The sequence below is a fragment of the Pristis pectinata genome, chromosome 25 (assembly GCF_009764475.1).
Source record: "Pristis pectinata isolate sPriPec2 chromosome 25, sPriPec2.1.pri, whole genome shotgun sequence".
NCBI classification, from domain to species: Eukaryota; Metazoa; Chordata; class Chondrichthyes; order Rhinopristiformes; family Pristidae; genus Pristis; species Pristis pectinata.
In genome coordinates, this window is record NC_067429.1 from 5,066,877 (window position 1) to 5,081,238 (window position 14,362).

The 14,362-nt window shown below is 45.3% G+C and overlaps 1 protein-coding gene across 4 annotated transcripts in view; it reads right to left on the reverse strand.

Moving 5' to 3' along the window:
• srcin1a (SRC kinase signaling inhibitor 1a) overlaps positions 1–14,362 on the reverse strand; it is a 412,726-nt gene that overhangs the window by 257,359 nt on the left and 141,005 nt on the right. For all 4 annotated transcript variants that reach the window (XM_052038892.1, XM_052038886.1, XM_052038890.1 and 1 more), the window contains exon 3: positions 12,578–12,652. In XM_052038892.1, coding sequence (XP_051894852.1) covers positions 12,578–12,652 — 75 coding nt within the window. The remainder of the gene's footprint in view (positions 1–12,577; positions 12,653–14,362) is intronic.

Sequence of the window (14,362 nt, forward strand, 5' to 3'; positions counted from 1 at the left end):
ACTCAGTAAAAACTTTAATCATTAATAATCTTGGCATGCCAAAGTGTACAGAGGTTGTCCCAGAACAAAATCCAAGCATTTTAATCACCTGAGCAAGGTTACAGGATCTTACTGGCTATGTCACTGGATTAATAATCCAGAGGAGTTAAAATCCCTATCATAATGTTTTGATTAGTTTACAAAAATGGAAATAAAAATCTGTCAGATTAACAGCCTCATTCACACCCTTTGTTTTGAGATCTTGCTGTGTGTTTCCTTCAATAAAACAATGACTCCAAAAGCAATTCATTGGCTGTTAAACTCATTGGAATTTCCCGAAGTTGTGAATTCTGATGGAAATTCTCTTCCACGTTTTCAATTGATTCTCTGCCTGGATGGCACTGCGCCCACGCACCACTGCAAAGTCGGGAGAGGGGGAGAACTGAGGAGAGAGAAACTGGAGAGAGGGTGGGACAGAGAGAAAGGGGGATAGGTAGAGAGAGAGAAAGGGAGAGGGGAAGGGGGGAGACAGAGTGGAGGGGAAGAGAGAGGTGGGAGGAGAGAGAGGGAAGAGACAGAGAGCGATGGGAATAAGAGGGGGGGAGAGAAAGAGTGAGGGAGAAAGAGCAGAGGAATGGGAGAGAAAATGGGGAGAGGAGAGACGGGGAGAGAAAGAGAGAAACTGGAGAGAGGGTCAGGGGGACAGAGAGGGAGAGAGAGAGGAGAAAGGGTGGAACAGGGATAGAGGGAAGAGAGAGAGGAGAGAGAGAGGGAAATGAGAGAGAGGAGAGCGAGAGGGAAATGAGAGAGAGATGGTGGAACAGTGGGATCTGGAGAGAGAGAAACTGGAGGGGGGATAGAGAGAGAAATGGAGAGAGGGATGGAGATAGAGTGAGTGAGATGGAGAGAGAGCTGAGAAAAGAGAGCAGGAGTGAGAGAGAGGGAAGAGTCCACTCTCAGTGCAGTCCCATCGATCCCATTACCCACATTACCCTGCAGCCTATTCTCTCTCACATGCCCATTAACATCCGCCTGAATACCCCTCTGTTCACCTGTACTAAGGGTAATTTGAAGCAACCAATTAACCTACCAAGCAACAAGTGTTTGGGATAATGGTGGTGGGAGGGGAGGGGGGCAGAGGAGAAACTAGAGCACACCAGGGGAAACCCACACCATCAAGGGAGACTTTGGATCAAACCTGGATCACCGGAGCTGTGAGGAAGCAGCACTACCTGCTGAACCACGATCCTGTTTCGTAACCTTCTGACATGCCACGAGCATGCTAATCTTCAGTGTACATGCCCCAACCCTGCAAACTATGGATGATGCCAATGAGGATTTCTCCTCCAATCTTGAGGAAGCCCTGGCCTGCATCCCAAAAGGAGGCAAATTGATCCTCCTGGGTGACCTCAGTGGGTAAGAATGCATGCAATCCTCTGGAAGGATGTGATTGGTTAGGACAGAGTAGGGAAAGTGAATACCTATGTAACCCTCTTCCTGATAAAATGCTGGGAGCACAGACTTGTCATAACTTGTATAGGGGGGACGTCAGAGGTAAGTGGTGGGTCTGTGGAGGTTGCGGAGGCAGATATATTTAGGGACATTTAAGAGACTCTTAGGTAGCCACATGAATGATAGAAAAATGGAGGGCTATGTGGGAGGGAAGGGTTAGATAGATCTTAGAGTAGGATAAAATGTCGGCACAACATCGTGGGCCTAAGGGCCTGTGCTGTGCTGTAATGTTCTATGTTCTATAACGAACACCCAGTTTCACCAGAAACACAAGCACAAGAGCTCATAGCAAGCATCCTCACGCCAGGCACTGTCACCTGTTCGATTGTGTCCTCATCCGAGGGAGAGGCAGCCAGCATGTACGGTTGATGTTCCTCCTACCCAATCCACTCCTTTACCTCCATCAGCCTGGCTCAGAACAACATCAACAGAAACATTGGTGCAAGAAACTCAGTGTTGAAGGCTCCAAGAACCCCGCAGTGATAGCGCCTCGCAGACAACCTGACAACTCCCGTCCAAAAGGAACTCAAGTCGTGTCCACAGGACCTAGACTGCCCCGAGGTCCACCATTATTGGCTTTTGTCAAGAGATTCTCGGCCTCTCTTCCAGGACTAGTTTGATAAGGATGACCAGGAGATAGAAGAGCTAAATAACCATATACCGAAGATGTTTTTCAACTGCCACCTCCACCTCACCTCAGGATATGCAGGGCATCCCCAGGTAATGAACAGTTCTGTTTTTACCAATCTCTACGTCGATTTTGTTCATAGTCGGAAAATACACAAAAATCACTCGATACGGAACCACCCCTCACAGTATTGTAATGAGTCATAGAAATAACACAGCACAGAAACAGGGCCTTCGGCCTAACTCGCCCATGCTGACCAAGATGCCCACCTGAGCTGGTCCTATTTGCCTGCATTTGGCCCGATAATCCTCCAACCCTTTCCTATCCATGTACCTGTCCACACGTCTTTTAAATGTTAATAAATGGCATCAAAAGCACGTACGACTGACAAGAAAGAACAATTATTAAAAGTGGAGAGAGAGAGGAAACTAGTTCTGCCATTTGTAGGAACAAACATATGTACATGCACTGGACTTTTGAATTTAACAATACTATGGGAGCTTGTTTGTATGTTGGGGTGTCTGTAAGTTGGACCCTCGTAACCCGGGGACAGCCTGCGGAAATAGCTGGAGGCTGAGGTGCAGTAGATAATTTGTGAAGAACAGATGGTAGATGGAAAGGGAGCCCTAGCCAGCACCTCTCTAATAACCATGGCATACCTGCATTCCGCACTGTACAACATGCCCCAAACATCACAGAGGCAAACCGCACTCACTGAAAGGAGCAATCAAACTCTCCAAATGCAAAACTGTTCCAGATGCAAGTGTCCTTAACTGTAACCCACAGCAAATTATCTGGCCCACTTTCACAAGAGACTGCAGATGTTGGAATCTGGAACAAAACTCAAACGGCTGGAGGAACTGCTGCAGTGTCCCGACCAACATGGGGATCATCCCTTTGCCTCCACTGATGCTGCTTGACACACTGAGTTCCCCCAGTGGTTTATTTTGGTCCATTTTCATGCCATCTCAGTCTGACAAGAAGTCATTTAAAAAATCAAAATTCTGCAGATGTTGGAAATCTGAAATAAAAATAGGAAACACTGGAAACATTCAGCTAGTCACTCAGCATCTGTTGAAAAAGAAACTTAGTTAATATTTCAATTTGAAGACCCTTCTTCCTAAACTGAGAACAGCTGCTGTCTTGTCTAGTAGGTGTTTCCAGCATTTTGTGTTTCTATATAAGCCAAATGTCAACTGAAAAGTTTCAGCAGCAGACGGTGAGATCATCTGGTGAAGATCTAAAATCTAACTTTTGGTGGAGAGCATTTTCAGACATGGCATTTGCACAGTCTAATCCCCCCCACTTGGGAAGGTGAGGACATGCCAGGGGAACTCAAAGATGCCGTAACTGTGCCTATCTCGAATAAACAAGATAAATCCATGTCCAGTAATTACATAGGCGTTGTCTGCCACTGGGAAAGTCATTGCCTGGGTCCTCCTCAACTGCCCTTCCAACAGAGACCAACCAGCAGCTTCCCAAACCACAGAGTGTAGATTCTGTCTGTCTAGAGACACAGGGAACATGATCATTACCTCAGGTCGACTCCAAGGGAAATGCAGAGGGCAACACGAGCCACCATATCTAACCTTTTTTGGCCTCGCAGTAGTCTTTGACTCCTTTAAATGAGACCTTCCATGCATCTCCATTCTATGTCTGACACGTGATTGTATGTCAGCTTTGATTTTAACTAACGGGTTCACACAGTGCAGACTGATGTCAAACAAGGCTGCTTCATTGCCCCAACATTTCTCTGGGCTCTCCATTCCAGAGAATCCATGGGGAAGCTGGGGTCATTCTCCATCAGTTAAAGAAGTTAGAGGGGAGATTTGATTGAGGTGCACAGGACTGTGGTTGGTTTACACCAAACAGGTAGAAGGGAGCTGTCCCCATCAGCAGATGGTTGAAGGGCTGGGGCTCCAGAGTCAAAGTGATGGGGAGATGTGTAGGAAAACATTTATTAAGCATAGAGTGGTGATGATCTGCAACTCATTGTCTGTCAGGGTGGTGGTAACCATCAATCAGGACTCTAAAGAGGGAAATGGATGGATATTTGAGGGGAAATAATTACAGGGCTATAGGGATGAGGAAGTGCTCTGGCAGGGGCTCAATAGGCTGATGCTGTAGTAGTTCTATGATATTGGATCTTTCTCATTGACCCAAGAGAGCAGACCTCATTGCAACACTTCATCTACAAAATTGCACCTCCAACAGTGCAGCACTGCATTGGGATATTCTTTTGTGCTCAAGTCCCTAGTGTGGGACTTGGACCTAAGCCCAGAACCCTTGTCTCAGCACTGCCAACTCCCCCACAGCTGCTGCAGAAAATGAGAGACAATTGCCAGAGGAGTCATTTGGTTGTAGGATCAGAATGATGTAACCAAGCACACTGGTCAAAAAAGCTTCAGCTTGTCTTGGAAGGTTTAACCTTTCTGGAAATCAAACCACCAATTTATTTTTCTTTAATCTTATGGAGAAAAGATGTGTCTGTGTTATTCTGCATTGTCATCACGTGCTAGTTAATTAATGTGATTTCAACTCTTTTAACTGTCATTGATGATGATTGCATTTGATTATTTCCAAGGTAGAGTTAATAAAAAATTACAGATGGCTTGGTAAGACAGGCCAATAATTTAAATCAAAGGGTTCAGCTGATTCTTGTAAACTCCTCTGATGGTTTTAAGGATAATTCCCCATCAAATGATCAAAAGGCACTTCATTCCTCAGTCTCTGCCATCCCCTCTAACGTGAAAACATCAAGACAGTGACACAAGAGACGGCAGATGCTGGGATCTGGAGCAACACACAATCTGCTGGAGGAACTCAGTGGGTCGAGCAGCATCTGTGGGGGGAAAGAAATTGTCGATGTTTCGGGTCAAAACCCCGCATCAGAACTGAGAATAACACTATATTCTGCTTTCCGTTATTGTTTCTCCTTTTGTATTACCTCAATGTATGGAATGCTCCATCCGGATGGCACACAAACAAAGTTTTTCACTGTATCTTGGTACACGTGACAATAATAAATGAATTACCAAGAGTGGAGAGGGGAGATGATCAGCATAAAGAGGAGAGGGGGGAGTGGTGGGACAGGAGCCCAAGGTGATTGGTGGACTGAGGAAGGGGTGAAGAATGGTTTATTCTTGGGGGTGGTTGCACCAGGAACGAGAACGGACCCGAGCTGGGACACGGGAGGCCAGTGACGTGTACCGAATGGCTTAGAAACAGGACCAATTCTCCGAGGCGAGGGTGTGAATGGGCAGTGTCTGAGTCACCAGGACAACGAGGAGAAGGTGCTGCTGATGGGATGTGATGGCGATTGGAGCGGTGGGGCAGTGAGGGAGGAGTGGGTGGAGGGGGGATAGGGTGAAGGATGTACGAGGGTTAGGGGAGTGGCAATGGGGAGGTGAGGGTGCGGAGGTGGTGCAGTGAAGGGGACATGGGCATGTGGGTGGGTGAGAGGGTGAGGGAGGGTGTGAGGGAGCTTGTTGATGAAGGTGGTTACAGGAGATGGAACATAGAACAGTACAGAACAGGAACAGGCCCTTCGGCCCACAATGTGGTGCCAAACCAATTACATTAGTAATAAAATGCCCAACTAAACTAATCCCTTCTGCCTAAACGATGTCTATATCCTACCATTTCCCTCACATCCATGTGCCAAATTCAGGTACATGAATGAGGCAGGGGTGTGGGGAGGGGTGGGCCTATCAGGGGTAGTGCAGGAGCATGTGGAGTTATGGGATGAGGGAGAGGAAGTGAGGGAGGATGCAGTGCATGGAACAGTTTTGGGCAGCGAGCTGGGCTGTGGGTGTGTTGAGCAGTGCAGTGGGAGCTGCTGGGAGAGGAACTTTACCCTTATTTGGCATTGGATTATTGTCACGCGTACCGAGATACAGTGAAAAGCTTTTGTTTTGCATGCCACCCAGGCCAATCATGCCAAACATAATTACACCACGGTGGTAAAAGGAAAACAATGCAGAATATAGTGCTGCAGTTACAGAGAAGTGTAGTGCAGGTAGGCAGATAAAGTGCAAGGGCCATGACGCGGTAGATTGGGAGATCAAGAGTTCATCTTTCAGTGTATGGGAGGTCCGTTCAAGAGTCTGAAACAGCGAGGTAGAAGCTGTCCTTGAGACTGGTTCATGTTTTTTAATCTTTTGCCTGATTGGAGAGGGGAGAAGAGAGAATGACTGGGGTGGGGAGGGTCCTTGATTGTATTAGCTGCTTTCCTGAGGCAGTGGGAAGTGTAGACAGAGTCAATGGAGGGGAGGCTGGTTTGCATGCTCTCTTCCAATTACAACTCTCTGGAAGCAGCTGGGCTAATATGTGGTAAACAGGCAAGAGGGGGAAGATCAAGGGGCTTGAGATGATTCATTGCGGAGCGACTGCAAGTGTCTGATGCCCAGGTACAGGGGCAGGAGCAAGAATTTTGAAACACAGATCAATCCAACACCTGATAATCCACTCCCCTGATCCACCCAGAGACCTTTGTTTCAAGTATTTTCAAACTTGGCCACTGTAAATTGTCCCTAGTGTGTTGGTGAGGGGTAGAATCTCCGGGGGGGGGGGGGGGTTGGGGGAGCTGATGACAATGTGGGGAGAATAAAAAATGGAATTAATGTGGGATTAACGGAAAAGGGTGGTTGATGGTCGGCATGGACTCAGTGGGCTGAAGGGCCTGTTTCTGTGCTGTACCTTCCTATGATTCTATTCTTCCACTTTCCTTTGCAATGTTACTATCAGAATCATGAATATTTAACAACTCAGGGTGGAGGACGTTCAGCCTGTGGTCTGCTGGTTCTCTGAGAGCCGGGCACTAAATCCCATTCTCCTGGTTTTTCTTCATGTCATCCGCAAATTGAATCTGCTTCTAAGGAATGGCAGGTGAGGGTTTGTCGAGATTTGATGCATTAATACTTATGATAATATAAACACTCTGTGCGGAGTAACTGCAGCAAGATTACCTTGCGTGAACAGCTATAATCTGTATTTAGAATCCAGTCAGAGCCCACTCATTAACACTCCAGTCAGGTAGAGACTTGGAGGCAGAATGTTAATTATTTCCCCGTCTTATCACCGTTACTTGTCTCTCGAGACTCGTCCTTCCTGAGGCAGAGTGAGCAGGTACTAAGGTGTCTTTATGATTCATCATAAACTTGACTAAAAGATCTGAATGACCAAAAGTGTTTTTGCAAAACTGTATCTCCTGACCTCAATATTTAATGCAGGGTTTAACGGAATGAAGGGTTTTTAATCAGATAACTAAAAATAGCGTCAAAATTCCAAGGAGGTGGAGTGATTTTGGTTGTGCTGCATTGCTATAATTTACAGTAAATTCCTGGGAGACGGGTTCTAAACACAATCAGAAACTTCAGCTGGTTCTGCAGAGAATCTTTGATTCAGGAGAAACACAAAACTGTCCTTGGTTTCTATCACAGTGTTGCATCAGGATGGAACTCACTGCCTTGCCCGCCTCCACATTCATGGGTATTGGTATTGGTATTGGTTTATTATTGTCACTTGTACCGAGGTACAGTGAAAAGCTTGTCTTACAAACCGATCGTACAGGTCACTTCATTACACAGTGCAGTTACATTGAGTCAGTACAGAGTGCATTGAAGTAGTACAGGTAAAAACAATAACAGTACAGAGTAAAGTGTCATAGCTACAGAGAAAGTGCAGTGCAATAAAGTGCGAGGTCACAACAAGGTAGATCGTGAGGCCATAGTCCATCTCATTGTATAAGGGAATCGTTCAATAGTCTTATCACAGTGGGGTAGAAGCTGTCCTTAAGTCTGGTGGTATGTGCTCTCAGGCTCCTGTATCTTCTACCCGATGGAAGAGGAGAGAAGAGAGAGTGTCCCGGGTGGGTGGGGTCTTTCATTATGCCGGCTGCTTCACCAAGACAGCAGGAGGTAAAGACAGAGTCCAAGGAGGGCACACTTAGTGCTGTCTGATGTTCGTGAGTTCAACAGGGTGAGGCTGCCACTCTCACTGCTGCACTGTCAGGGGTCCCATCGCCGGGCTGCCCTCTTGGGTAAAGTACCCCACAGCAATATTTTGAAGATGACCAAGGGAATTCTCCCCTGCCTCAGCCGATATTTAGTGATCCAACAACAACACAAAGTAGATTATCCAGTCATTATCACAAAAGTCATGCTGTGTACATACTGCCTGCTTAATTTATTTAATTCAGAAGTGTCAGGTGCAGAGGTGAGGTATAGTTGAGTGGCAGAGCATTTGACTGCAGATTGAGAAGTCGTAGTCTGCAGAGGAGTCTCGGGAGAGCAGGGTGGAACTTGTATGCTGAAGCGACATTCTGCCAGCCTCTCTTCATCTTACTGATATTGCAGTATAGAAGACATTGTTGAGGCTGCATTTGGAATATTGTGTTCAGTTTTGGTCACCCTGCTATAGGAAAATTGCCATTAAGCTGGAAAAGAATTCAGAGGAGATTTACGAGGATGTAGCCAGGGCTCAAGGGACTGAGTTATGGAGGGAGGTTGAGCAGGTTGGGACTTTATTCAGTGGAGTGAAGGAAAATGAGGGGTGATCTTATAGAGGTGTATAAAATCATGAGGAGCATAGATGGGGTGAATACGCACAGTTTCCCAGGGTTGGGGAATCAAGAACTAGAGGTCATGGGTTTAGGGTGAGAGGGGAGAGATTCAATAGGAACCTGAGGGGCAACTTTTTCACCCAGAGGGTAGTTGTATATGGAATGAGCTGCCAGAGGAAGTGGTTGATGCGGGTACATTAACAACATTTAAAAGGTGCATAGCACATAGAAAACTACAGCACAGTACAGGCCCTTCAGCCCACAATGTTGTACCGACATTTTATCCTGCTCTAAGATCTATCTAACCCTTCCCTCCCCTCTATTTTTCCATCAGTTGGACAGGTACATGGATAGAAGATACTTAGAGGGATATGGGCCAAACACAGGCAAATGAGACTAGCTTAGATGGGAATCTTGGTCAGCATGGACTAGCTGGGCTGAAGGGCCATCATGTTACTACCATCAGCGAGGAGGTACAGGAGCCTGAAGACACAGTCTCAACAATTCAGGAACAGCTTCTTCCCCTCCACCATCAGATTTCTGAATGATCGACGAACCCATGAACACTATCTCGTTATTCCTTTTTTTTGCACTATTTATTTATTTTTGTAATTTATAGATTTTTATGTCTTTGCACTGTACTACTGCCACAAAATAACAAATTTCACGTCATATGTCAGTGATAATAAATCTGATTCTTATTCTGTGCTCTATGATTCTATGACTCGAGGTCCCTGGTTTAAATCAAGGTACCCCCTTCTTAAGTTTTGGCCATCATGGGACATTTGGATCTGGAGGGATTAAAGTGGACTTGAGTTAGAGGATTGGATAGTGAAGCAGATGTGACAGCTTTGAGGCTTACTCCTGCTCCTATTTCTTACATTGCAAAGTCCTGGCTTTGGTGTAACTTCCTTTGTAATATCCTGAGGTTGTGAAAGGTGCTCTATAAATGTAAACTTTTATCCTTTTTCTTCTCTTCTATTATTCAATGGGGGTAACCTTGTCCAGTCAATGAACAAACCATTAATGCCATCTCAGCTATCACTGGCACTACCTTTATCCCACGGCCCATCTCCAGTCTTTATGGGCCTCCACCCTTCCCACCATTAGTGTATCCAACAGCTAATGTTCCTGGAAAAAAAACATTTCAGCATAAATGTTCCATCACTTAAAAGTAATGAATGGAAGATCATGGCCTGGGGTTATGCCTGTCACTTTCATTGAGATGGTACAAATGTGTCTTTGATTAGGAGCAAATGGCGCCAGAGCGTGGCAACTCGTTGCAAGCTGCTTTCTACAGATCAACTCATTACCCTTACTATAACCGTTCTACACTTTTAAACTTAAATTCTATGTCACTCTGTCTTTACCTCTCGCTGCTCTGGTGAAGCAGCCAGCATAATCAAAGACCCCACCCACCCAGGTCATTCTCTCTTCTCTCCTCTTCCATCGGGTAGAAGATACAGGAGCCTGAGGGCACGTACCATCAGACTTAAGGACAGCTTCTATCGCACTGTGATAAGACTATTGAACGGTTCCCTTATACGATGAGGTGGACTATGACCTCACGATCTACCTTGTTAGGACCTTGTACCTTATTGCACTGCACTTTCTCTGTAGCTGTGACACTTTACTCTGTACTGGTATTGTTTTTACCCTGTACTACCTCAATGCACTCTGTACTAACTCAATATAACTGCACTGTGTAATGAATTGACCTGTATTATCAGTATGCAAGACAAGTTTTTCACTGTACCTCCGTACAAGTGACAATAATAAACCAACACCAATACCTAAGCACGTGCAAATGTCCCAGCTACTGATTTACTCATGTCCTTATACTGAGGTTAACGGGTGTGGGGGTGGGTGTCACCAACACTCCCCAGGCTTAACCCCTGTGACCAATGTCTAATTTCTCCCACATCTGGTCCTAATAAGCATGAATTTCAATAAACAAACACATATACAGTTGCATACATTCCACACTTTCAGCAGCGCCAGTAACCTGGGTTCAATTCCAGCCGCTGCCTGTAAAGAATTTGTACGTTCTCCCCGTGTGTCTGCGTGGGTTTCCTCCGAGTGCTCCGGTTTCCTCCCACATTCCAAAGACGTATGGGTTAGGAGTTGTGGGCATGCTATGTTGGCGCCGGAAGCGTGGCGACACTTGCGGGCTGCCCCCAGAACACTCTACACAAAAGGTGTATTTCACTGTGTGTTCCGATGTACATGTAACTAATAAAGGAATCTTAATCTTAAATTCGTCAAACCTACGAACTTCTTTAATGAGTGAATTTTTAAGTGAAGATATACAACTGAAATTAAAAGGAATAGAATCCAGAGAGTTTATAAAAACCGTTTGTCTCCCTTGCTAATCACCAACAGATACCAAAATAGTAATGGCCACTGTCCACACATCAGTCTAACATGGAACTGCTTGTGATAGAAAGCATATAAATTTACAGGTCGCCAGCAATAAAACTTTGAGAATTCAATCTCCAATTCCCTTTGGTCTCCTCTCTGAGGAGAGAAAGCAGGAAGCTCATACACTGGGGTGACACTGTGTCAGGCTCTCTTCCTCTTATTGATTGCATTTTAGAAATTGTGTTCTCAGAATGCAAAGATACAATTGAAACTCTTTACCTGCTCTGAGGTTAAGTTATCTGGCTTCAAGAAACAGGCTGGAGCCTTGATGCACAGTGAAATGTTACCTTGAGCAAATTTTTTAAAAGAACATTTTTGCACCATTAAATTGGTTCAACAACAATGAAAGAGCAAACAGACAGATCCCAAGAAGAGAAGGATATCAGTACAAGATAAACTGTTGGCAAATAATAGTGTCATATTTAAGAATCTTAGCAGGATGTCTGTGTTTAACCTACCTTCCTTCCCCTGCTCCCATTCTGAAGATGCGTGAGGACAAGCATTTCATGCATAAAAAAAGGACTGCTTTAAAGACTGACCAAGGGAATGAGTCTGAAGATTGATAGGATCCTGCCATACATCCTGTCTTAATATTAACGAGCGTGCCTGCAACCGTCGGACACCATAACCCATTCTTTCTGTGAGTGTTGGAGGATATCAGTTGCCATCCCTGGATGGGGGATTTGCCTGTTTTCCTTGTATGTCTGGGGGAAATTATCCATCTGATCTGGATATCTCATATCTTCGGAGAAATGAAACAACAAATCCAAGAACTCTTGGATAATCTAGGTTTTCTTGTTCATAGAAAACAGGGGTGATTAATAGGTTCCTGGGGTTCAGTTCATCTTGTCTTTTGCTTCATTTGTACACCAGTGGTGGTTGTGTCTTCAGCTGCAGTGACTCCAAGCTCTGGAATTCCATCCCTTGCCTTGCTCCTCCTTTGAGATATCCCTGAAACCTGCCTCTGACTAAGATTATAGTCATCTGTCCTCACACTTGGTGTGGCATCAGGTTTTCTTTGATAATGTTGTTGTGAAACACCTCAGGATGCTTTGCTACATTAAATCAGAACCTACTCCTCCTCAGCTATTCCCCTCTCCCCTCTCCTCATCCTCCACATTCTCCCAACCTGAAGTTGGTGACTCACAGACTGGTCTCGAGAAACTCTCAGGTTCCTGGAAGTTAATGGGATACCTCCACCCCCATACATCGTTCCCCAATTTCCCCGCAGCCCTCCTTCACCACCCCACAACTCAGGAACAACAGGGAATATTTCCAGAGGTTGGCATTGAAGGTGGTTGTCATGGTAACACACTGGGCACCCCGGAGTAAGTTGGCGCATCAATGGAGCTGCTTGATAAAAACTGTCTCCATTCCTTTCGAACTTCACCTGTCAAAATGCATAAAGTAATAAAGAGAGAAAGAAAGAGCGAGAGAATGTAGTGGAGTGATTTCCCCTCCAGATTGAGAAATACCTTGTGTAACAGGTGGGTGGTTATAGGTGGTTTTGTAGTTGTATGATCCATGTTTCATAGGAGTCATGGAGAAATCTATGGAAGACAGAAAAAGGTATGAAATTTAATATACCCAAAACATGTACTCAAAGCAGAAAATATGGATGGAGTTGTCCAAAAATGACAGAATTAGTGGTGACGTTAAGGGGGGCTGGGGAAATCTTTGCCCCAGTTTTGCTGCCCATCTCTCTGCCTTCTATGCTGTTTAGTGGACTGATTGGGAAAAGTTGGTATGGGGAGGGGTGTTCCAAGAGGACCAATTGACAATCCATATACCAACATTGTTTAGCCTGATCTCTTCCAATGCTACACCCACCCCTCCCACCACCTCACCTTAACACCAACTCATCCCTATCATGATTAGAAGTTCTTGTGCTGAGCTATATAGGAACAGCAACACATGGCTTGCTGTCTCTATACATTATCACTGCCATGCCAATAGCAAACATGAGAGAGCAGCATTGATATAATGGTCAAGGCATAGCCCTTACACAATGGATTCCTGCAGTGCTATCTCATTTGTGACCTCTGATATGTAAGGCAAAAATTCTATTTGCTGCAATCTTTACACGGCAATTGGAATTCTTGTTCAGACAATTGCTAATGTCAGACACAAAATGTGGATGGCATCAATAAACTAAACTGGTACCAGAAACAAAACATGGAATGGATCGATATGCTACTATTGTGTCAGATACAAACATGGAGTGAATCAATCAACGAGGCTGGAATCAGGTGCAATATGTGGAGCGAGAAATTTCCATGAAGGTACTTGAAAATTCTCTGATCAACCTCTGATAGCCAAGGCTATAAGTTGGCTTTTTTTTTCTGTTTGGCCGAGGATGCTAATCTTCACAGCAACCAAAGGCATCACAAGCAAACACTGTGACTGCGTGGGTTCCTCCAGGTGCTCTGGATTCCTCCCACATCCCTAGGCTATGTAGTTAATTGGCCAGTGTACATTGCTCCTGGAATAGATGCATGGTGGAACTGATGGGAATGTGGGGAGAATAGGTTCCAGGGATAATTAGTGGAGATTGCTCCGAGAACCAGAATAGGTTCCAGGGATAATTAGTGGAGATTGCTCCGAGAACCAGAATAGGTTCCAGGGATAATTAGTGGAGATTGCTCCGAGAACCAGCATAGAATTGATGGACTGAATGGCCTCCTTCTCTGTCACAAGGAATTTCCATATGACTTACCCAGTGTTCAACCGATACTGACTACCCAGCATTGTCTTACTGAAAGTGATTTGGGTTAGGGCGCTCAGGGGAGGGAGGGAATACTACACTCTGTTGTGCAGTCTTGGTCATGAAAGTCAAGAGGAGTGCGTAACGTTGAAACAGGCCATTCAGCCCAACATTTCCAGACAAATGTTTTATTCCTCAGTAGCCAACTGCAATTAAGTATTCATTGCTTGAAGGATACAGCCAGACAGCATCCTCTTACACATCTCACTGTCATTAGGTTCTCTGGTAGTCAGGGATACAAATCAACGTTCTGAATATAGCCAACGTCCAAACATCCCAGCATCTCCCAAACCTGCAACATCTACCAGCGAGCAGGACAAAGACAGCAGGTGGATGGGAACACCACCGGCATCTGCAAGGCTCTCCTCCAAGTCATATCCTGACTTGCAAATGTAACCCTGTTCATCGCCGCTGGGTCCAAATCCAGGAACAAAGGTTTAATCCAGATTTAAAGAGGACTTGAGGGGCAACTTCTTCACGCAGAGGGTGGTGCATC